This window comes from Colletotrichum fioriniae (assembly GCF_027942845.1).
Source record: "Colletotrichum fioriniae strain IMI 355084 chromosome Unknown scaffold_15, whole genome shotgun sequence".
NCBI classification, from domain to species: Eukaryota; Fungi; Ascomycota; class Sordariomycetes; order Glomerellales; family Glomerellaceae; genus Colletotrichum; species Colletotrichum fioriniae.
The window spans coordinates 255,767-278,880 of NW_027076851.1; the positions used below are offsets into that span (position 1 = coordinate 255,767).

The following is a 23,114-nucleotide window of genomic DNA, read 5'->3' on the forward strand; positions in this document are numbered from 1 at the left end:
GATTCGACTCACGTGTATCAGATACAACGGCTTTCTACACGAAAATGCGATGACTTATCATCTACCTCAACGGGTGTGAAGTACGGCCTGATAGTTTGATGTCAACCGCCAAGGGGCACGGTGCCGTCATTCCTCCAGAAGGTGCCGGCGGGATAAGATGGGGAACCTCGCCGCGGGAAACTCCCGGTATCCCGAGTAGAGGCGTGCCACCGGCCCCACCCAAAGAAAGATGAATCCAACGTGGTCTAGATGAACGTGCTCGGGGAACGGATGCCGATCTGATATGCAGAGAATTGCTGCCTCTTCCGAGCGTTGAGTTAAGCTTAACGACAACTCCGCAGATCTGCAGAATTGATGATTTGCATGTTTAAAGCAAAAAGCCACTTCTCTCAAGTGAGATAGGCACTCCAATGCCAATGGCAGACTTTCTATTCTTCAAGGCTCACCTAAATCTTGGATAAGCGTTCATGATATTGAAGGCACTTTTTCTGCTTCAAGTTGAGTCTTCTCAAGGGGCATCTTAGAATTCGATTTAGTTGCACTCATGTAACTAGAAACAGGCGATCAACAAACACTTTACAAACATCCAAATCCCATGGGTAGCCAAAAACCATATCCTTTCCCATCGCGGTGGCAAGCTAGTTGCAAATGATCTCCCCATTGCCACTCTGCGATGGCCAGCCGGGGCACTCAACACAAGCCCCATCAGCATTGGGGTTGAATTTGCGGCACTGGCGGACAAAGTCATCACCATCGATGCACTTCTCTCCTGATGCGCATTGCAACTAACGTTTATGTCAATTTGTGTTTCCGAGTTCTTAGACGATTTGATGCGACTTACGTATGAGCCACGCCACCTGACTCTGTCAGTAGCAGCCCAGGTAAGTGCCTGGTGGGGCTGATAGACGATAGGTGCTAGTAGCCGTCAGTCAGTATGTTGCCGAAGTATCACGTTGTGGAAAAGAGCAAACTCACCCCAAGTGAATGGGTTGCTGCAAGGGTCTTCGGCGACTTTCTTGGTAGTCTCAAAGTCAAGTTCCTTGTCTCTGCCAAACTGGCAGGCGCAGTAAGAGTGTAGATCAGCGACTGTTCTGTATCGTATTCAAGTTAGTTATGGGTAGATTAGTGTTGGTAAGGCCAAGTACTTACACAGACGCAAGGAACAGGAGCCCAAGTGACTTAAGAAGCATTTTGAGAAAGAGTGAGAAAAGATTGTTGGTTGAAAGAGTGAAGTGAGACGAAAGCTCGATAAATGGTAAAGACTGCGGAAAGATGGTGGTCGATAGCTGGTGTGGTTTAGAAGGCCCAGTACTCACACGGAGGACATGATTTATATACTCTTGTTCTAGTCGTTTTCAACTGGCAAGTCTGACAAAGAGTATTTCCCGCCGTGATGTTGCCGAATCCGTCGGAGTTCTCATTGCAAGTCTGGGCTCGGCATCGACCGATCGTACCCCAAAAGTAAATTAGATGAACGGAAAGCATGAAATAATGAGACCGAGAACTCTTCTCCTGATCGGATGATTCAAGATGGATGAACTTACTCGAAGCACAGTCAACCTTATGGTTCGTGACCTGTAGTGGGTGATTTGCACTAGCCGCAACCTACCTAGACTTATGGACCCCAAAAGCGCAGGGATCACTGTATTCGTGGTCCTCGAACACAGCCCAGTCTCGAGTGGCCCAATCCGTAAAGGTTCGCGAACTTTGAGTTCTTATCGCCCTCTCAGTTTCGGCCAGATCGGGCAAATTGGCTTTTACTGGTAATGGCTATTGAATAAGCGGACATGTAGTCATGGTTGTACCTTGCGCTAAGTTAAGGGTCCTTTCCTTATAGGGCTCAATTACGAGATGTCTTTTCTCTAAGCATGAAGTCAGATAGAATATTTCACGTTGCTATTTGCTGTAAGGGTTGAAATGCCCTCATTATAATCGGAAGTCTCTCTGTGGTGCTGGCAGGTCAGTACCTCCGGTATGTTGGAACGGCTACTTGTTGCTATTGGGCGAAGCACTTTGTCCCAAGAATCAAGATTTCCGAAGCCCAACCTCGAATACAGGCTGGTCATCCCTAGCAAACAAGCCTGATGCCAAGAATTGCGCACAAAGCCAAGTCGGCAAGCACCCTATGTGTTCGTCTCATTCTTTCATAGACTTTTCTCTCTTCAATACTTTTTGATGAGCGACCATCAGCTAGCAGGGGGTATTGGCGGGTACAATCTCAAGCAAACTTCTGCGCCGCCTCGTTTCGGATGGAAAAAGCTTTGACACCTCAAACACGAAGTTCAATGTCAGCTAACTCTCGCGATCCTGACTCGGAATACACAAAAAAGTCTACAGCCACACATGTGGTAGAAGTTCGCCTGAATTCCGAGCTATCCGCGACTAGTTCAAACCAGTTCATCTAATATGCTTCTTTTCATACGCCGAATCACCGACCTGGGCAGGTTCCGGACGTGGGCAGCAAGTATAGAAGACGCGAGAGGGGTGAGTTGACATATGCTTATACTCCCTTTTGGCCAGGGGCATATAAGTCGTAAGCTTCCTCCGAGACTTGCTAATCTCTACCAACGCCATCATCACACTCCTTTCGTTCTGAACAAAACCACTACCTTCGTTTTTCAAACTACCCAACGGTCATTCTCCAAAATGCGTCTCTCTTCTTTTGTTATGTGGGCCTTGGCCTCCACTGCCTCAGCCATTGCCATCGGAGAGCCCAGCCCCGTTGTTGTGGACCGGGAGGTTTCTTCTCCTGGCGCTTCGGAATTGTACAACGAGCTCAAGAATTTGGCCGTTCGCGACATTGAGGACACATTCAAGCGCGAAGCATCCACTGACTTGGCGTAAGTGATTGTCTTCACTTCACACTTTTCGGACTTTTCTGACCTTAGCTCCTAGCCTCATTCCGGATCACCCCTCCGCTTTGGCAGCCCGTCAAGGCAGCTGGTTCAACTTTGGCGTCTTCAACTGCAGAAGAGCCAATCCCGTTTCTGTCACAGCATATGTCGTGGCTGCCAAGGTCGCCTGGGACCAAGCCACAGGCCTGTGCAAGGTCTGGCTCTCGAACAAAGATTTCAAGTACGACATCACTGTCCGTCTCTCCAACAACAACGATCCCAACACCCGTCAAGAGGTCACCGTCCGTGCCGCAACTTGTAACTCAGAGTACTCTGTCTCTTTCTTGAGGGATGGAAGCGGATTCAAACTTGAGGTTGGAGGACAGTCCAAGCCGGCACCTTCCCCTCCCGGAACCCGCCGTTCCCTTCCTGATAATACCTCCGAGAACCCATTCCACAAGAGAAGACTCATGATCGGGGCTTGAACATGAGAAGGCCAGGATTCTGGACAACGGGACATCTTCAGCGAGCGATTCAAGGTGAAGGGTATTGCCTTGACTAAGCTGGCCAGACTGATGAAACATTCGGAATGCAAGTCAAGTTCGAAGATTGTTGGCTGAATGTCTTATAGCCTTTGCTTGACTAAGGTGGAAAATAAGCATTCAAAACCTGTTTTAAGTATGCAAAGATTGTTTCGGGGTTTCTTCTGGGTATTGGGTTAGTTCATGCAGTTATCGGGAGAAGTATCAAACGGAGGAAGGGGTGTCCTAGGGCTTGTGAGAATTTAAAGATGTCGTATGCTTTGTCAATTCATCATGATTATGTACGAAGTCCAAACAATTGGCGATTTCACAGAACTTTCAGCCTTTTCATAAAGGATAGAAATCACTGGAACGTCTCAGCTCCATTGTTGAAGCTCGTCAATTTCGAAAACGCCAAGCTCACCAGTGCAGTCTCGATTGATATTTAAAATGGGCTCTTCGAGCGACGCCATCCTGCATACGCTTGCAAAAAGGCTGACAGAATATCATCCATATTGCACATCCAGTAATGATGGCTCTCACATTGCCTTATAGATATTTCCTACATATTAGCCTCGTAATGTAATGTCAAGTCCTCTACAAAAGATGAGCTTTTCGCAAGTTGGAACTGGAAGCATGAACTGCAGTGTGTGGGGCAGATGCGAGCCAACAGCAAACCGCATCACAAAGGTAGTACAACTTAACAGGTCCCAAGACCGCATCGATTTCTGTTTTGTCAGACAGTAATTGGTGGAGTACAGCGCGGATTTTCCTTTGCTTCCTCGCATATTAGCAGTCTGCAGCTATTCAGTCAAATCAAGGCAGCACGTCCACCGGTGTAGTCCCATCAACCTCGTATTGCACGAGTCCCCTGAATGCGATACCGAAGACTGTTGCTACCTCGCTACAATTTTTCCGGTACATAGTGGCAGGTAAGAAAGCGTACATAACTAGCGTGAGGGGTACTTGCGCCCATTAATAACAGTGATCATTGTACGCGGCTCCCACTCGACCGCTCCAATCAAGAATACAACCTCTTTATGGGTGTGACGGAAAGCGGGCCGTGAACAGGGCCTGGCTTGCACTTGTCCATAGGTGCCTTGCAGCTTGTGGTGGGGGACAGCACGGCAGCATGGCCTCATTCTGGGGAAAGGCCGGTCCGCGAATTAGGTGTTGCACCATCAGGTCAAACCGTGCCATCCTAGTGCCTGTAATGGTAAACGACGTGCCTATCCTTCGTATTTTAGACTATTCGCCTGACGATTACGACCGTATGAAGGGAAGGTTACATAGCGCGGCTTTGTTCTCATTGTTCATAGCGTATGGATACCCTAAGGCACCTCAACTTTAGGTGGGCAATTGGCGCCATGCGGCTATGACGATCACTTTCAAATGTATAAATGCTAGAATCAACCACGTCCCTTCGAGAATAAAAGTCTATTATCCACAGACACGCCCTAGGTTCTTGCCATTTTCTCGGACGTTTCGATAAAGCTCCGATATCCACTTGTACATACCTTCACTCACGATGCTCTTCAACGCCGCCTCCATCCTCGCCCTTGCGGCCACGGCCTCAACTGCTGCCGTCCGCCGGGCCGATTACGGTTCCTGGGATTTCTCTGGATTTGTCTCCTTCCCCGCTAGCGGCTACCTCTCCTACGGCGTCGACGCAACGTACACAAACAGCCAGCTCGCTGCGCCGATTGAGGTGACTTGCAGCTATCTCTACAACCCACAGACAAAGACCGAGACCGCGTCATGCTCTGACCCAAGCTTCACCTATGATTTCGGTGGCGTCCGTAAGCCACGACCTCAAGTTATCTTTACCAGTAGATGGCGAAATTAATGTTTTGCTGACAAGTGTGTTCCTAGGCATGGCCAACACCATCTCAACTGTGACTTTGACGCAGACTGTTGAGCTGGATGGAAACCCAGTCACCGTGACTGGTGCGCAAGAGTTTGATTGGGATTTCAGCAGTGGCTCTGGGCGTTCAGGAAGTGCCAAGGGACCCATTGCGGCTCAGACTGCTACCTCTTGAGACTTATTACTGCGAGTACAAGGCGCCTGTCGAAACGAAGGAGACATGAGGGGGGAACAAGCTCAGCAACGTCCAAAGTACATATTGTAAGCAACTTGAACTTCTAATTGATTGAAAAAAGCTGTGATATCTGCCCCATCCAGTTGAGTTCGTCACATGTATCTACGACGGAATGTTTATGGATTCACTTTCAACTCTGCCCATTTGTGGTAGGATGCCATAATTTGACGTCTCTCCATAGCCACCTGTCCATTAAGTATTAGCGGTTAAATAAGAGCCTCTCTGGCTCCAATGAAGAGGAGGTGAAACTTTCCAATCACTTTTCTCCGCACTATCGCCTGGCCTTGTGCTTCTTGGATGAGCAAAGAGGGGCTTTCGGGCGGTTGACGTTGCTCATAAATGCCATCGAGCCCCAGGCAAGAATCAAAACATACCTGCCCGGGCCGACCTGAGAGTACCTCCTTCCATGTACATAAGTACATTTATGTTGTTCGCCTCGTACTGGCACTCTCTATCAGCATTGAATACTTTGGCCAGAAAACATGTGACCCAACGTTTCATACTCCAAATAAGCCACCAACAATACAAGACTCTGACGTATGCACAGTATGATTGATGTCTTACTTTATGTATAGCTTAGCAGAAGAATCAGAAATCTTCAAAGAAATGCCCACCCATCGCTTATGACATGATAAACGGAAGCCCAGTTTGTACATTCAAGGGTATCGTTACATCCTTTTTTCGGACAATACCACTCTAGCCGTGCCTTTCAGATGGACGCCGTCGACTGGGTGACCGTTTCTTTCGGTCTTTTTTCTCCCCCTTGTCCTCCCTTCCAGAAAAGTAAATCATGGCTTTGGTCTTCCTGTTAATCTGACGCCCGCGTCGACCGGCGGCTTGAACGCGTCTCGCCTGCGGCAGCTCAGTCGTTTCAGTCACAATTTCCCCTGTTGCATGAATAGGGGGGCGACGATAATTTGACGCGTCGCCCTGACTGTGATAGTATCCATTATCAGGATAGGTTGCTGCATGCTGGTGTGAAGTTGTTGACGGAAATATAGGTGGGGGGACCCGAGTATAAGTCGTATAAGAATGGGAAACAGGAGCTTTTGTCAGTTTTTTGTCAGCAAGAACTTCGACTTATGTCACTGGTAGCAAGACGTACCGGTATGTGCGGGACCTGGGACACTAAAGCTAGGTCTTCTGCTTCCTGGTCTACCGTCAAGAAAGCTTTTGAGCTTGCTATGGTCTCTAGACTTAATATGGTTGCCAGTGTGGCCCAATGTGCTCGATGCTCGTGGCGGTGGGGGTCCGGGATTAACGTTAATGACTGCAGGTGACGGAGCCTTCGGATCGGGACTTGGGGGAGAGCTTTTCGCATCCTCCGCTGGAGCCGCGGGGCCGTGATAATTGACCTCCTCAGCTGGATCAGACTTTGGCGCTGGCTCATTTACCACATATGGTGGTTGCCTTCCATCAATACCAATGATTTCAGGCGATGGAACTCTCGATTGTGTTCGGGAAAGAGGGCTCTTGACCCCCGATGTCGACTTGACGGGAGAATTTGCCTGCTTGTACGTCTCATCTGCATCCTTAAACTTCACTTCGGGCTCAATCAGAACCTCGAGTGGTGGCTTAGGGTGACTTTTGCCTCGGTTCTCAGAAATTGTGGACTTTTTTCTGCCGTTCACAGAGCTTTCTTTTTCATGTTTCAATGAATTTGATGGCGAGCCACCCTCAGTTGGTACTTTCGGGATCGATTCTTCAACGATTGGTTGAAACTCAACCTGCTTTTTCTTCCTTAAATTCCCAGTGAAAGGCCCAGGCAACACAGGTGTCGGTGGCTCTTGAAACGACGATGTTGCTCGAGGTATCTTGTTGGTGGATGAAACCATTCTCGGGCGTCCTTGAACAGAAGATCGAGACATATGGCTGTTTATATTTGGGTTCGGGATGTTATCCACACCGGCGATTACGATATTGGGATCATAATATGGGTCTTGAATGTTGCCGCTGGGCCTGGGTTTGGAAGTTGTGCCTGCGCTCGGATGTCCAACCGGGAGAGTCGCCGTCATCCCCGCAGTCATCGGTCCCGATCGAGGCGTCTGAGATAGTTTTGTCTTTTGGGAAAGCGTCGATGGAGGTTGCGATTGAGCTGAGGAGGCCATAGGTCTAGTAGCGAACGGTGGCATCTGTGATTCGGGGTTGATCTCCGGGCGTTTCCGGCTGTCCATCGTGGGACCCAAGTCGGGAAAGTCATTTGTGGATACTGGAGGCTTTGGCAGCCGGTCCAGATATTCTTTACCCAACGATTTGGGTACCTGCTTGGAGCTACTTGATCCAGGTCCCGTCGTGAAATGTGTCGGACCTGTGGGTGGAAAAGTGAATGTCGGAGCAGGTCTTGGAGGCCCACGATCAGTAGAAGGCGGGGGCTTTGGAACTCCAAAATCGCGAGGAGGCGGTTGATGTGGGCTGTCCACGGATTCTGCTGTTGTAGACGATGAAGATGCTGTTTTGTGGTGTTTGGATGCTCGCCGACCTCCAAGTCCGGCTGATGATCGGGGAGACCATGAAGGTGACCGAAGCGGCGGTGATAAAAAAGGCGAATTGCCCTTGCCAGATGACTTGCCAAACGACTTCTTCTGCCGCCGTCTTCTGAGAACGCAACATCCGAGAATCAAGAGGGTAACTATCGTTGCACATGTGGCCCCTATAATGGCCCCAAGTTGTTGGTCGCTGACGCCATTGGACGAGTGAGGAGGTGGCGATGTTGGAACATCGCCGTGAAGCGTGACAGTTGCGGTTCGGGTGCTCAAAGTTCGAGGAAGTGTCTGTGTAATGGTAATACGGGTGGTGTCATCGCGTTCATCGAGCAGAACCTTGGATTCTATATGAGTGGTAGATGTAGGACCTGGACTTTGTTCAGTTGTCTTTGGCCCGGCGGCAGTGTTTGATGGTCGAACAACCATTCTAGGCTGAAGCCAGGAACGGTCAAGCCGTCATTAAGCTCGAGAACCATGAGAGGCTCTTCAAGCTCTCTGACTGCCTACCTCCCTTGAGGTTTGTCTATTCGCCCTTGAAACTCTCATAATGATTCATTTGCGCAGATACAATGAAATCGAAGATGAGGCTGGGAGATTTGATAGCATCCTTGTCACCCACATGGGCCCTCATCCTAGCAAGCTAAATGCCAGCCCTCTCCTGACTTCTGCGCGGCAACTCGGCATATCGGGGAAGCCGATGATAAGGCTGTGCATAGCACGCAGTCTTCGAGCGGAGGCCGGGAGGTACTCAATAACAGATCGACGGTAGCGGCCTTGAGGCTGCACACTGTGCTTCAAAACGCTCACAGGAAGCGATGTGGTTTAGAGGCCAGCCCCTCACAAAGCTCGTCCAGTTTTCCAACTCCACGTCCCACCTTGGCCATGTTACTGGTGATTGACGTTGGCGACCAATAGTGCATGTTGAAGATGTCGGTTGTTTGGCGCTTCCAGAGGTGGATGCATCGGTATTCTTCCAGAATAGGTTTGGTCGATGAGATGACTGCATTAGCGAGCAGGATTGGTAATGGCAACACATGATGCTCAGCCTGATTTTGCATATTCGCTATCTAGGCTTAGATCCAGTCGCAGTCTTTCCGTCAATATGCTACAAGTGTGTTGCAAGGTTTTTTTTTTTTTCATTATGAGTCTTGAAAGTTGGCTGACAGTTACGGAGGTCAAGACGCTTCCATAAACAAAATCGCATGAGAGCATGTCTGTTGCAATAACGGCACATGTGTGGAAGGAATATCGGGATGTGGTAGGAGGACAGAGACTTTATGAAGACCCATGCAAGTCCTTTACTTTTGTGGATACATGAGTTGCAGACCCCGCACATGGAGTAAGGAGTCATGACACCTCATGTAGGCATTCGCCCAACTGAAGCAAAGCAGGTATCATGGCTTCGACTACAGTGAAGCCTTGAAAGCGGTCGAATTGGGAACTTCGAGCTCCGGTCGGTAGGTAGTTGAAGCAAATAGTTTATCTCCCTAGTTACTTGTGTTAGAGGTCTTCTAGATATTTCTAAACCCTTTGGAAACAGTGCCGGAACTGTGGCCCTCCGTTCCAACAACTTGTCAGATGCATGTCAGCTCGCCTCCAGCGGCAACAAATACCTCTGACAAGGGTCAGGAGGCGCTGCGGTTGGTTAGGTGGAACACCCCGCCTCTAGCCTCTAGCTAAGGTAATTCGTTCGACACCTTCCCTTCAAATAATCGCAGCCACGTACTGTGTCGTCAAACACGCCGCAATTTTACCCGAATTCCGTTACCCATTGTCGTATACCTTACATCGAGACATCAGCACAGCTCACAACAGTGGCAGCCTAATCATTTGAGGATCCTGAGAACTACCGTCATCGTGTCGTCTGTCTCGATGCTGCCAGCGATTCCCGGCAACGGGTCGACCCTAGCGGGGAACGGTGACGGGCAAAGGGTCTCTGTCCGAAACAAATCATATCTATCACAGTCGATCTTCGAGCTTCAACCAGCCTAGACCAGGATTCAGCAGCTCAAAAACTGGGTCAGAAGTACGCAGTCAAACAGACTTGTCTATCGGAAGAGATCAAATGCCGAGAGGACGAAGTGCCGAGCCTACGTTAAGACCTTCCATCGGTCATCCCACACGCTCATTAAACATACCACCACAGGCGACAACAAATGTTCAACCACTTGGAAGAATCAAGAGAGAAGAAGCCAATATCTTGATTGTAGGAGACTCAGCTGCACATCAGAAACCGGGGCTTCCTCAACACAAGTCTGTTGAAAATATTCCGAAACATTCAAGTATCGAAAATCGCACAAATCTTAGCCTCCAGGACTTCAGAAGAGCAATCGAAGAAGCTGCGAAGTTGAAAACTGACCCACACAAAGCCGAAGAAGCTGCCAAACTAATTCTAGACGCGATGTTGTGGGAAAATATCCAGAAACTCCCCCGCGACAACATGGAGATAGTCGTCGCGCGGCATCATCTGGGAGAGTGTTATTTCCACATGGAAAAGTATAGCGAGGCTGAGAAGCTTTACCGTGAAGTTCTCAAGGCCCGTAACTCCCAGAAACCTCCCGATCCTCTGAAAGTTTTGGAGGTTCGAAGGGATTTGGTGGCCGCACTCATCGAGTTCGCCAGACAAGAGGGAGGAGGAGATATTGCGAAAGCTGAGAAGCTCAACTCTAAGGCACTGGCGCTAGCCGTGGACAATATGAACGACAAGACAAATAGTGATCAGGATGATGACATCGATAATGTCCTTCATTGTACTGAAGTTCTGCTGGAAAACCGAAATCGAAAGCCTATGGAGCTTGCTAGGCTGAATAGGACTCGTGTCCGTGCGCTGGTCAAGATCGGAGACGACATGAGTGATGACGAACTGAACGACATAAAAAAACATGGAATCGAGGCATTCAAACTGTTCACCTTGGATCTAAAGGATCGAAAGCGCGGATACGAAGTATACAACATTATTGAGTCCCGCATACGGAGGTATGGTGCCCATGAATCCGGTCAACTCAGAATCGCACCAAGTATAGGGGAAGAAGTCAGGGATGAGTGGAGAAAGGCAACAGGAACTCTGGCGAGTAAGAGATGGAAGAAGTGCCTGAAAAGGATTCGTGCCGATGTGGTAAAGAATGTCATACCGCGGAAGAAGGAGATGCGCGAAGCTTGGTATCTCATTTGTCGAAGAGTATTGGCCAGACAAAGATGGCAGAGGGCGTTGGCAGAAGCCAGGAAAGAAGCAGAACTAAGAATTGCTCACCGCAGGAGGCTGGCTAGTCAATGGAGCTCCGTGATTCAAAAGGTTCTAGAGAGGAAGAAGGAAGAAGACCGGAGGAAAAAGAGACAAAAAGAAATCGAGGAAAAGAGGAAGCGGTACGAGGAGAGAAGGAAGAGAAATGAAGAGCAGAAGAGACTCAGAGAAGAGGAAGAAGAAGAAAATAAAAGGGCTGAAGAAACTCGACTTAAGAGGTCGCATGAAGAGGGGGAGCAGAAGAGAAAAGAGAAAGACTTGATGGATAAGCGAAAGCTGGAGGAGAAGGCAACGGTGTGGGCCATGGTATCGGAGGAAGAAGCGGCTCAGAAAGAACAAGCAGAGAGATCTGAGGATCTTGAAATTCAGCAAGGAATCAGCAAAAGAGACACCGGAATTTCGGAGTGGTCGGAGCCCGGTAAGTATTCAGCAATTTGAGTGGCGTTTGGATGATTCAACTAACCAAAGCTAATGTTGGTAGAAACACCATTACATCTCGACTCAGAACATGCCTTTTTCGACTCAGAGACTGAACTCAGCAGTATACAGTAAGTCCCACTCACATTAACTATAATACTACTACTGCGCAGGAAATAACGATGACTTGCAGAAACAGCGAAAAGTGGATGAGGGACTTCATCAGGTCTCGCGATATGATCCTTAGTACTCGACAGGACAAGAACATGGAGCGTGTCAGGGTAACCATTATTGATACAGGTCTCGACAAAACTCACCCCTTTGTCATCAAGCGGCAATTGCAAGACTTCAGGCAAGCAGCGAACAAGAAGGTGGCGCTTTTCCAGGACTTCGTGACAGAGAACCCCAGCATGGAAGCGATCGATGAGGATGGGCATGGCACTTTCATTGCCGGAATTATGCTTCAGCTCTCACCACTCGTTGAGCTCTCTATAGCTCGGGTGGCCACAACGCGAGCCTCCTTATTGAAAGATCCCGACGCAGAGGAAAAGGTCACCAAGGTAAGTGCGTGTAACACACGACTGTTACCCTATCTTTTTCAAGCCATCATAAAACCTGGGGACATCAGCTAACGAACACGATTTTGTGATCAGGCAATCAAACATGCCGTCGAGGTATGGGACACCGACATTATTTCGATGTCTTTTGGGTTCCCACGTATTAAAACGCCAGAATTTCGAACGGTCATTCGAAATGCCATTTTTAAGAATAAGATCTTATGTGCGGCCGCAGGCAACTCTGGGAACACAAAACCCCACGTTCCCTTCCCTGCTCGGCTCACCGATGTTTTCAAAATCTTTGCAGCTGACCATCAAGGCGGCAAGTGCTCCTTCAGCCCAAGGTCTGGCCTGGACGGTGACTTTTGCTTCAGCATTCTAGGCCACGATGTCGTGTCGATCTGGCCGGAAGCTCTGAAAGACAAGGACACGGAATCGGCTCTGAAGGTGGTAGAAAAGAAGAACTCAAAGAAGCATCCAGGATTATGGGTTGCCATGTCGGGAACCTCGTTCGCGACGCCGATAGTTGCGTCCCTCATTGCCATACTATACCAGTTCTACGACGCAAACAAAGCTGAGATAGACTTCGGACCGGCTTTGGAATTCAAGACGGTCGAAGCCATCCGGATCATACTATTGAAGATGTGCATGGCGCCCGCTGCGGACCAGCACAACTACCTCAATCCCTGGGTGGGCCGGGACAACTACTTCAACTTCAGCGGGGAAGAAAAAAGCAGCTCTGTTTCATTTTTTGCACTGATGCTACGGCATTGTTTGGGCGCCTGGAACAAATAGTCCTCGGTTTTTTCTTAGATCGAAATAAACGCTAATGCAATCATGTTGAACACGATGGTCTTTTCTCGATTAATCTGCAACTATGACAAGGCAGTCATCACCATCGACTTCATCAAAGCCGGTATTCTTGGCGTCCCGAGCGGGTAACGACTGTCCGAAGTCTTCGTTCTCAACTAAGACTGTATCAAGCTCATCGACATCAACGACAACCTCGTCGGGTGTCTCGTCATCGCTCTCCTCTTCAGAGCTTGTATCCTCGCTACCTCCTCCAACACCATGTCCATGTAGCTCGGCCCCAGACATTACGCTCCCTAGTAATAGGGCTCTGTTGCTGCTGAAGTTGACGTGGATCTTTCGCAGTCTGTAGGCAAATACGAAATCCTCCTCCGGCATGCTGCTCTCAACATCATTCTTGAAACGGTTCACGCCACCTTGTACGCCGGGCATGGCCAGTCCCCCGGTCCCAGGGTCTGCGCCAAATTTCGCGTCGATCCCCGTCGTCTTCATCACTCCGTACGAGACCTGGCCAGGCCTTCTCGCAATTTTGATCCCCGTGATCATGTACAACACTTTCTTGCTGACGACCATTTTCTTGAAGAACCCTTCGCGCGTCAGACGCTTCTGCACCGCCGCCTCTTGCACGCTAGCGCTGACGTAGTCGGATTCTTTATTAGTTCCCAGTCCGAGGGAAGCTGTCTCGAGCTGGGCCGCTCTCCACGAGCGCGTGGTCTCGGTCGACTCATGGATCGAGGTTTCGGCCGTGACCAAAGAAACAAACTGTGCAAAGACACCAGTATGTCTCGCTGCTCCTTTGGATTTGGTCAAGGACCAGTTGCTTTCGTGGCTGACACGGACGGCATTGGTAGGGAAAGGCCTGATGGGAGGCGCTAAGGGCTCGTAAGGAGCGCGAGGGTCCTCGATGAGCTGGCCAAGTTGTATGAGGTCGTCAGGCTGGTACTCGGTGCTACGGAGAATGAAATATGTCTTGCGCTGAGATTTGTTATTGTTCATCGTCATTATCTTGGCTACGATTCGATTCGAGACGGCACAGAAAGAGGGGATCCGAAGCTGAACGCTTCTTTGATGACTTATTGTAAAATAAGTGTCACTGTATGTGTTTTTGAGTCTTCACTGTGTCTGTGGTAGATGTGCACGAAGAACCCATTCGGGTGCGTCGAGAGCTGCATGTAAGACTGTGTGTGTGGAATATCCCTCACCCTCCACTCGGCATATCAAGTGCTAAGCTGCGTCAAGATCATTGGTCCATGCTTCACCTTAGAGGTGACTCCAGTGGATTGACAGCATCCATAACGTGTGAGACCTGAACTCTCGAGAGTAAGAAGCTGCAAGCCTGGCCACAAGAATGGGACACAGTCACGATTCCGAACTCGGGGAATTGCGCTTTCTTCCCCCACTATTAAGGATAGCTAAATCTAGTGTGACATATTTCTGAGTTGATCTTGAAGCATGACCCTGCAGGGAAGGGATCGTTCATTGGCCACAGTCTTCTTGCACTACAGGTTGATTTGGCGTTGCTTTCGTCTCCCTCATCTCGTTATGTACTGCTCAGGAGTCTGATTGTATCTGAAGCAGCCGAGTGATCTTTGAATGAGGTGGCTCGCGTCTCTTGGTCGCCCTCGCCGTAAGCCCCCCTGTCCTTCCCTTCAAGGCTTCTTAGAGTTGTCTACCTCTCCGAAATCGTCATGAACTGGTCGCTCGCAATCGTCCAGTCCTGCAGGTGCAGGCAAAATCTGTGATGGCCTTCTGCATCTCCTCCCGGTCTGTACCAGCCTTGTGGTATAAAATCGATACGCGTACTATCTCCGGCAGTTATCTTAGCAGTTGTAGGACCTGATTTGTGGTCTTCTACGATACAGAGATGAAGACAAATGGGATCGACAGTGATTTTTTGGCTCATCAGCATTCATGAAAGATTCGAGAATGATTGCAAGAAACACTCAGACAAACTCAAACATTTCATTTTACGGTCTATGTTAGTGGTCATGTCACCAAAATATTTGCATTCGGCGCTGAAGGCTTTTACAATCTAAATCGATTAATGGCGTAATGGTTAATCTCATCAAGGTTCATGTGGTAATAGTATGAATATATTGAAGACTCAGTCACGCTTATGAATGGCTTTAAATGTCCTATTGCAACGTTCACAATCACATTCAATCATAGTCCCCGATCATGCCCCCAAAAAGCTCACACGTGGACGGTGTAGACAGATTTGCATCATCACGCTGGATCGGCTGAAGTTTATCAATGTCTCTTTGGTGAACGTGGATAAGGGCCCCATTGAAGCGCGCGTCGCAGGGTCGACAGCTACATACAAGGCGGCGCGTGCCCATTGTACTTCTAAAATTGCGCCTCCAGATCGTTGCGTCTTCAGCTTTTGCTAGCAAATGCGACCTTGAAGGTTGCGACCATCATGTTATGCAGCTACAATGGGATCGGTACGATGCGCTTAATCCTAAGTGGTTACGCTTTGGGAGCCCCAACCAACATCAATCTCTAGGCACAAAACGTGTTTTTTCCATTTCTTTTTCCGTTTATCCTAATTCAAGGACCTAGCGCTTCACGTTCCGAGTCATTGGTATCTACTACATGAACTGGTCTAATCACTCACCCTATTTCCACGCATCCCTCCCTCGCTCTAACACCACCCGACCGGATGCACAACTAACTACTCGTCTGATTTCCGTGATCACTACCTGAACTACCATAGCATCCACACACAGAGCTTCGCAAACTCGGACTCTTGAAACAAGTTATTCTTGAATTCCGGTTTCAGTTTCTGACGAATCTCCAAAGCCAATGCTCTACTGTCGTTGCTCTCTTTTACCATCCCCTTTTTCTCGTAGATGCCCGATAGTTTAAACAAGGCCCGAGCTCTCTGTCCTTCGCCCTCGATAAAAGTCTCCGAGATTGAGACTAATTCTTCGAGAAGTTGCCTTTGGATTTTGGTATATAGTTAGTATTTCTTTTAGAATTCAGATTGCCAACGAGTCACGTATATTACTACGCACCTAGCGGAACTGTCGTGACCTGTTGTCAACAGCATGGAAGCTACGTCATACATCGAGTCACAGGTCTTCAGTCGGTTTCCTAGAAGCTTCTGTCTGAATGCGAGGGCTTTGGAGGCCAGTCGCAAAGCTTCGGTTGTTTGCCCCTGGGCTTTTCGTATGCGAGATAGCAGTACCATGTCCCCAGAAAACCGTGGGTTTCCAGTTGCAAGGAAGGTCTCGTCTGTGAAGTCCTTCAGCGATGGACATCTTGCAAGCATTTCCTCAGCCTCGTCTGGCTTGCCCATCCGCAAGAGCAAGCTGGACATGTTGCTGTAAGAATTTCCAATCCTGTCACTGTTTGCCTGGAGCCGGAGTCTAATTGCCTCTTGGTGTGTCCGGTGGGCCTTTTCAAGCTCTCCCATCTCCGTGTATGCCAAAGCAATGTTGTTTAGACTGAACGCGATGAATGGGTCTTCTGGGCCAAAGTGTTTCTGCCGGATTTCAAGCGCTCTGTTGAACGGGGCTAGAGACCGAGCAGGCTGGCTAAGGTCGATGTCAATTAGACCCCCGAGGTCAATAGCACTAGCAAAGCTGGGCGTCGTTTTGTCTTCAAAGCTTTCGATAGCCTGCTCGACAAATTCTCTGGCTATGGTATACATCTCTCTTTCGTACAGATACCTAGACCCCAGATGAGCAGTTGAATATGAAATCAGAGGCGGCATCAAAAGATATTGGCTAAAGTACTTACCAGCTACATCTAAGGAGTAGCTCAGCGTGACTTTGTCTGTCACCGGGGCAAACCTTGATTGATTTCGCTTGCTTGACTAGGTGATGAATATGAGGCAAGCACATTTCGCACTTTTCCCAGGCTGATATCTGGTGCCCAACGTCCTTGCTCCATGTATCTGGAAACCCCCAAGACAGAATTCGGACAGCATTGTCCAAGCATTCAACACGATCATTATCGTGAAGTCTTCTGATAGCTGCGGTTTGAACAAGTCTATGGACTGACAATACAGAAGCTTCAGCCGCACGATTGACGAGGGCGCCTCGCAAGAGCTCCTCAGAGGCGTCACCTAGGCTTCTGATAGTCAGCGGGATGATTGCAGGCCGCGCAAGCCATGAAGACCAACTCTAATTCGTCAGCTAAAAAGCTGAATTTACCGTCGATTCCATCAGACCCCTGAAGAAGGATGCTCTCGGATATGTTGTCCGGGTCGAAAAAAGCCAAAATGTTTAGCAGCGACGTTGCATCCCCAGTCAATTTCTCGAATGACACATCCCAGACTGTACTCATCGTGTATTCGTAGTCCCCATCGTGTGTCCTCCTCGATCCGATTCTAGCAGGGTTCTTCTCGTAAAGACGTAAGAAATCAGCAAGACTGAGCTTTCGTTGGTTGATGAAACCTCCGATCTGAGCTAATGCCAGTGGCAATCCACCAAGTGTCCGGCTAATAGTAGAGGCTAAGTCAAGGTCCGATGATGCAGTTTGGTCCCTTTTCATTCCAGCTGCTCTCAAGAGAAGACCGCTTCCTTCTGCATCTTCCAGCGGTTGTACGTGGATGTATTGTGCTGTGATACTGGTCGCGACAGCGAAATCCCGAGTTGTCAAGAGAACCGATCCTTCATCGGGGCCAGGCCACGCGGTTTTCAACGTAGCAAGGTCATCGGCATTATCAAAGATGAGTAGCCAGGTAGAGCCTAGATGTTCCTCCGTCAGTCCCGAAGGTTTCTTATGCTTGATGAAAGCAAGATCTCGGCTAGCTTACCAGTTGACTTCAACCAATTCTTGACTTTCCAGATCGCGGCTGTTGCATCCTTTGTCTCCTCGCCATCATCCCAGAGGTGAATGCCATCAGCGATGTTCCGGAAGCTTTGCCCCATCGCAATCGAATTATCTGCCGCCACCCAAAGAATGACATCGTACTGGGTCATAGCATGGTAGGCATACTGCATCGCAATCTGTGATTTCCCAACTCCGCCCATGCCAAAAAGTGCCATGGATCTTAGCCTCGACCCTGAAGTTTGACATCCAAGCTCGTTGTGTACAGTCGATAAAATCTCATCTCTGCCACAGAACTTGTTGTTCATGAGAAATGGAATATTATTGTAAGATGTCGACTTCTCCTGCGCTCTTTCGCCAACATTGAGACCAGTCATCAGCTCTAAGACTTCCTTGTACTTGGCATCATCTTTCCGCATGCGAGCTAAGTCGGCTTGAGCTTCAACAGTGGATGATATTCTTTTGATGCGAAGGATTGTTCTTGTGTAATCTTTCCTGAAAGCCGCCCATTCAGTCTTTCTGAGAACCAGGTGTGGATGATCACGGAGAAAATGGACAGTACGGGCGTAAAAGCAAATGACTTCGGAGTAGACATCGACCAGAGCGGCTTGAAGAGACTGGTTCAGAGGAAGAGTGTTCTCATACATCTGAAAGCGAGGCAATGTTAAGCTGAGTTCTTCGAGCATATCGAGAACATCCTGGAACGTCTCAGCAGCTGAGGAGGCGTGCCCGAGGATGAGCCGAATGCTTCCCCATACAGCGGCCGTCAACGCCGCATCAGCCCCGAAGCACAGGGCCAGAACCGCGGAAAAATCATCGATGAATTTCAACCGAGGTGCCAATCTGTTCAGAGGCACGAGGCCAATATGGTTTCGAGGGGCAACAGTCTGGAGAGTTTCGACCGAATTGATGAGGTCTCTTAAAGACTGGATTTCTTGGATGGACTGGAACTCCTCAATACTTTCAAGCTCGTCTTTGTACCGATCTAGAGCCTTGTGCCAAAGAGGGCTCGAAGGGTGTCTGACAATGTGAGCCACTGGCGCATCATTATGCACATAGTTGATGCTGCAAGGGTATGCTGGCATCAAAGCCTGATGTTAACAGCCGCGAAATTGAGCTTACTTGGTGACCATTTGTGCCGATGCTTCCTCTTCAGCAAGTTAAACGAGAACGATGTGAACGATGGATTGGACTTGAAAATCAGCCACTTTGAGGGATGTTCGGGACGACCTTGGACGACCTTGAAATTGAGCGGAAGGCAAGGTTAGATAGCGTAAGCCAAAGTTCGGGTCATTCGTGTTGAGGTCCGTATGGCAGGAGACCAAATGGTGGAAGAGGGGTGGGCGGCTATTTTTATTCACATCAGGATTGTACTTGTGCATCGACGAGCCAGACGTACCAGGTAAGCAATGTTTCCAATGTACATCAATGGTACCAAAAGCTACAGACAGGCTTGCCGAACCTCGCTCCGTGAGCTGATTCTCCCCGCACTTACCTTGGCCAACCGCTCTGGTTGGCGGGCTTATTGTGCGCCTGGTTGCTGGTTTTAGTTGGCACTTTGTTGGTTGAACACAACTCCAAGACATTCATGATTTGTCGCCTCTTTCCTTCCAATTACGGATGCGCTGATAAGCCTTTCGTACCTCATTGGTTCGGTCAGTGGCATTGCAGTTTAGAATCCTGAATGACTTATTGACTGCCACCCGCCCGTTTCAAACATGGGAACGCACCAACGAACCAATAGAAATCTTCTGTTCCTATATGCACTCAAGTTGTGCATCTTCAGCTTCGGCTTCTGGCACTAAATCTCCTGATACACAGTGTAGGTCTAGCCCCTTGAGACACTCAACAGTGTGTGCATCGCCTGGATACATGCGGCTAATGTACCCGACACTGGGATTAGTTGGCGATAACGCTCACCTGCTCCGAGCCTGAGGTCTGGCTATCCGTTCTGCAAGCGTTGGTGATAGACAGAGCATCAATCACAGTGATTTGGGGCACAGCCTGATTTCTGCCCCCTGCAAGTCGATGTAAACGGCCATGAGCTTGGGACTCGGTGTCCCAATATGTCAGCTGAGGGCGTATGACATGCCAAGGACCGGGCTTTTCTCACCCTTATAATTAATTTGTGGCCCCTTCATGTAAAATAGCGTTTTGGCCTCATGACTGCACTGGAAAGTTTGGCTCCATTCGCGCCTTTCCAAAGGCGACTACCTTTTGCGTTTATCTTAGATACTACTACTTAGAGACCTCTACACGAATCAAACGAATGATATAGCATTGCCAAGCTTGTTCGACAGGTCTGAGCATTGAAGGCCCTAAAAAACGGGCATAGACTTGGCGGCCAGTGGTTCGGTAAGACATCTATCACGCCATCTTTTCGATTTGCATCGTGATGCTTGGCGCTGCCTAGGCTAACGTGGTCAAATGCAGGTACATCCACAACCCCGCAACCCCGAGCCTCGCCCCACAGACCTGAATGAGTATGGACGACCATGCAGGAGCGCAGTATTCTGAGCCTTCATGGCGTCGATGGTGGCTACTACAACAGGTCCAGCAACAACCTCCGGCTTTATTTCAGAGCCTTCCAGACTACGATCGCGACAATTTGAAAACCTTCGAAACAGCATTTATGCCCATATGGAAAAGAGTAGTGGACTACCTACTTGAACCCAGATCTACGAGTATCGATGATGTAGTAGACTATCTACTCGACTTGGGACTCGTCGTGGTCCCCAAAGAATATCATGCAGAGCAGTCGGTCCGGGATCTGGTTTTTGCTATTTTAGGCTGGAGCACCATGCTCTACAGACCGGACTTCGATACCACCTACCCCAGATCGGAGTTTGTGGTTGTTGACGAGATGCAAGGTCATCATGGCGAAGGATATGTGCGCCATGCTCAAGTACACTCATCCGCAAAGAGAAATCTGTCTGATTTTCTCCTGGGATTTGGTATCATGCTGCCACCACGAAACTTTTGCGCCTTTGACGATGTTGAGGATCGAAAAGTTTTTGATCAAGTACGGAGGTTGTCACCCGAGGACGTCGAGGCATATTTGCTGGCCAAGGTTTGTGGCATCAAATTCCAATGGGTGGACTGCTTGAGCTGTCACCTCGAGCTTGACAAGACCACAAACACCTTGTTTCTTTACCGATACCCGTCTTTCTGCGTTACCAGTCTACAAGAAAGCGGAGCTAGCGTGTTACATCGCTGCGCTTCAGACGCTAGCCAACCAACAATATGGGCGAAAGAGCAAGACGTTGTCCAACTGATGGAAGAGATATTACTTTCGTACAGGCTACTTTTCGGCCAGAGTCGCAGGTCAAGAAAGCTCTTTCGCAAGCTTCGCCCGTTCTTCGACATTCCTCGCCAAGGACATGACCCTTTGCTGTCTGAGTTGTGTGGAGCCAAGGCTTTTTTGTCTCCCGAGATACCTCAAGGTCGACAGGATTATGATGTAACGAAAGACTTCCCACATTTGAGAGGTAGACTAGCTCGACTGTGCAACTATGCATCAAGTAAGAAACCCCGATCTTTAGCGGAGCTTTGGCGAGACCATCGCGACTCTGCAAACTGGTTGACGTTCTGGGCTGTTATTCTATTTGGAAGCATAGGACTCTTGTTGGCTTTTATCCAGTCCATTTTTCAAATCATGCAGTGGGCCCAGGGCCTCTAGTAGTCATTCTAGACACAATTCATTCTAATTGAATTTATCGACAAAACAGTGCTATTTTGCAATTCAAATGCGGCGCTCAGCCCAGCTTTGAATCAAGCCTTCGACCGTAGGCTCGTACTCTCTCAAAATAACCCCATCCCCCTTCAGACACGTGTTGGCATGAACAAATACAAGTGGTGGTGGCTTACTGGTCACCACAACTTTGCGCCATTCAAGATGTTCATCAGTCAGCCTGGAAAGCATTTCATAGTACTCCCGGCATGCCTGTACATCTGCTGTGCACCGGTACATGTGCAGATGTAGGAGCATTCTGCCGAGGGCCGGTTTCCCGTGACTGGCAACTTTTCCTCTGTCGACTTTTACGGCCAAAGTCCCTGCAGTCTTGTTATGCTCTATAATCACGCAGTCTCCGCCGTCCTTAAGCAGCCAGTTCAGAATTGCGAAGTGAGCCTGCCACGTTGTCAGTACGTCGTCTGTGCGTTCCGTATTCATTCTGCTCACTCGACTGTGGGCTTGGCCCCAACGCTGTAATAATAAGTGAGCAAATATTCCAATTAAACGGCCATACACGTGTTGTTCCAACCATACCTTGCTATCGACGTTGTAGTTGGCAAGACCACGCAATCCATCCACACCCAGCTGCTGGTACATGTTGTACGCAACTATGCAAATGTATCAATGTCTCGATCGTCGCCCAACATCGCCAAGTGCCACTCACTATCGTCAGCTGTCACGTCCGTGTCATCTGTGAACCCAAGAACTCTTAAAAGATCTTTATCATCCATCAGATAGGCGCCAACTAGCTCTGCTCTGCATTCATCGACCGTTGTGGCAAGATCACCAAACTGACCGGTCCAAGTCTGGCCTGGCTTGTACCAGGATCTGATAGGTTTGCCATCAAGAGGATTGATAGGGGGACTCCGGATGTCGAAGTTGTAATCCCCTTCTGTGTTTTCAACCATCATACGGCCGGTGCCATGTCCTAGAAGCTCGTGGAGAACAACCCACCAGTAGTAGGTTGGGAACTTAGCTTTACGGAATGCGGCTTCTTCGTGATCGCCAATGAATGGGTAACCTTGAGCCTTGCTCTCCGCAACCATACGGTTGGCAATGATGACGTTCTTGAATCCCGTATCTTGCCTAATATCGTTGTACTACCGATGAGTTAGCTCGGGCTAGTCGCTAATCAAGGCAAGCTTTGGAAAAGAGTACGTTGGGCAGATTAATTCCGGGAAAGATGATACTGGAGCAATATGCCAGTGCTTTGGGATGTCAGTAAGTGGATGGTTCTTTGATTCTCGGAGAACCTTACTGTGTATGCTTGAGAGATCAGGTGGGTCAAACAAAGACTTCTCAAACACCCCCTTTCCGTCGTTTTCAGGGCTGGTCCAAGGTAGCTTGCGGATGAATTGTGTCGAGTTGTCGACCAATCTCGTCAACTTCCTTGTTTCCGCGGCGTCTGCAATCGCAACAAGGCCCTCGAACTCGGCTCGTATTCCATGCGGATCTCTGTATGGCTCAACGAAGCCGAAAATGTTTTCAATCTCCGGCGCCTTGTCCTTCACCCAGTTTCGTAGTGAATCTCGATACTTGGCGAGGTTTCCGGTCCTAAAGCTCTCTACGTACTCTTCGATGAAGACTCTCTGGAGCTCGTTGGATGCGAAGTCCGCCGCTTGTGTCAACTCGACGCACAT

General features: G+C 49.0%; 6 protein-coding genes across 6 annotated transcripts; 3 read left to right on the forward strand and 3 right to left on the reverse strand.

Moving 5' to 3' along the window:
- Positions 1-2,646: 2,646 nt before the first annotated feature.
- N0V96_010616 (uncharacterized protein) lies at positions 2,647-3,319 on the forward strand (the record flags this gene model as incomplete). Its single annotated transcript, XM_053189337.1, has 2 exons — positions 2,647-2,840; positions 2,896-3,319. 2 exons carry the CDS (start codon positions 2,647-2,649, stop codon positions 3,317-3,319), a joined length of 618 nt encoding a protein of 205 aa, XP_053053325.1.
- A 1,564-nt stretch (positions 3,320-4,883) lies between these two features.
- N0V96_010617 (uncharacterized protein) lies at positions 4,884-5,394 on the forward strand (the record flags this gene model as incomplete). The annotated part of the gene is made up of 2 exons (XM_053189336.1): positions 4,884-5,154; positions 5,228-5,394. 2 exons carry the CDS (start codon positions 4,884-4,886, stop codon positions 5,392-5,394), a joined length of 438 nt encoding a protein of 145 aa, XP_053053324.1.
- Positions 5,395-10,338: 4,944 nt separating this feature from the next.
- N0V96_010618 (uncharacterized protein) lies at positions 10,339-12,947 on the forward strand (the record flags this gene model as incomplete). The annotated part of the gene is made up of 5 exons (XM_065759009.1): positions 10,339-11,596; positions 11,705-11,726; positions 11,789-12,155; positions 12,388-12,496; positions 12,535-12,947. The coding sequence occupies 5 exons, from the start codon at positions 10,339-10,341 to the stop codon at positions 12,945-12,947; spliced, it is 2,169 nt and encodes a 722-aa protein (XP_065612319.1).
- Positions 12,948-13,016: 69 nt separating this feature from the next.
- On the reverse strand, positions 13,017-13,964 carry N0V96_010619 (uncharacterized protein; the record flags this gene model as incomplete). Its single annotated transcript, XM_053189334.1, has 1 exon — positions 13,017-13,964. One exon carries the CDS (start codon positions 13,962-13,964, stop codon positions 13,017-13,019), a length of 948 nt encoding a protein of 315 aa, XP_053053322.1.
- Positions 13,965-17,674: 3,710 nt separating this feature from the next.
- N0V96_010620 (uncharacterized protein) lies at positions 17,675-18,874 on the reverse strand (the record flags this gene model as incomplete). Its single annotated transcript, XM_053189333.1, has 2 exons — positions 17,675-18,806; positions 18,864-18,874. 2 exons carry the CDS (start codon positions 18,872-18,874, stop codon positions 17,675-17,677), a joined length of 1,143 nt encoding a protein of 380 aa, XP_053053321.1.
- Positions 18,875-22,082: 3,208 nt separating this feature from the next.
- N0V96_010621 (uncharacterized protein) lies at positions 22,083-23,114 on the reverse strand (the record flags this gene model as incomplete). Its single annotated transcript, XM_065759010.1, has 2 exons — positions 22,083-22,574; positions 22,782-23,114. The coding sequence occupies 2 exons, from the start codon at positions 23,112-23,114 to the stop codon at positions 22,083-22,085; spliced, it is 825 nt and encodes a 274-aa protein (XP_065612320.1).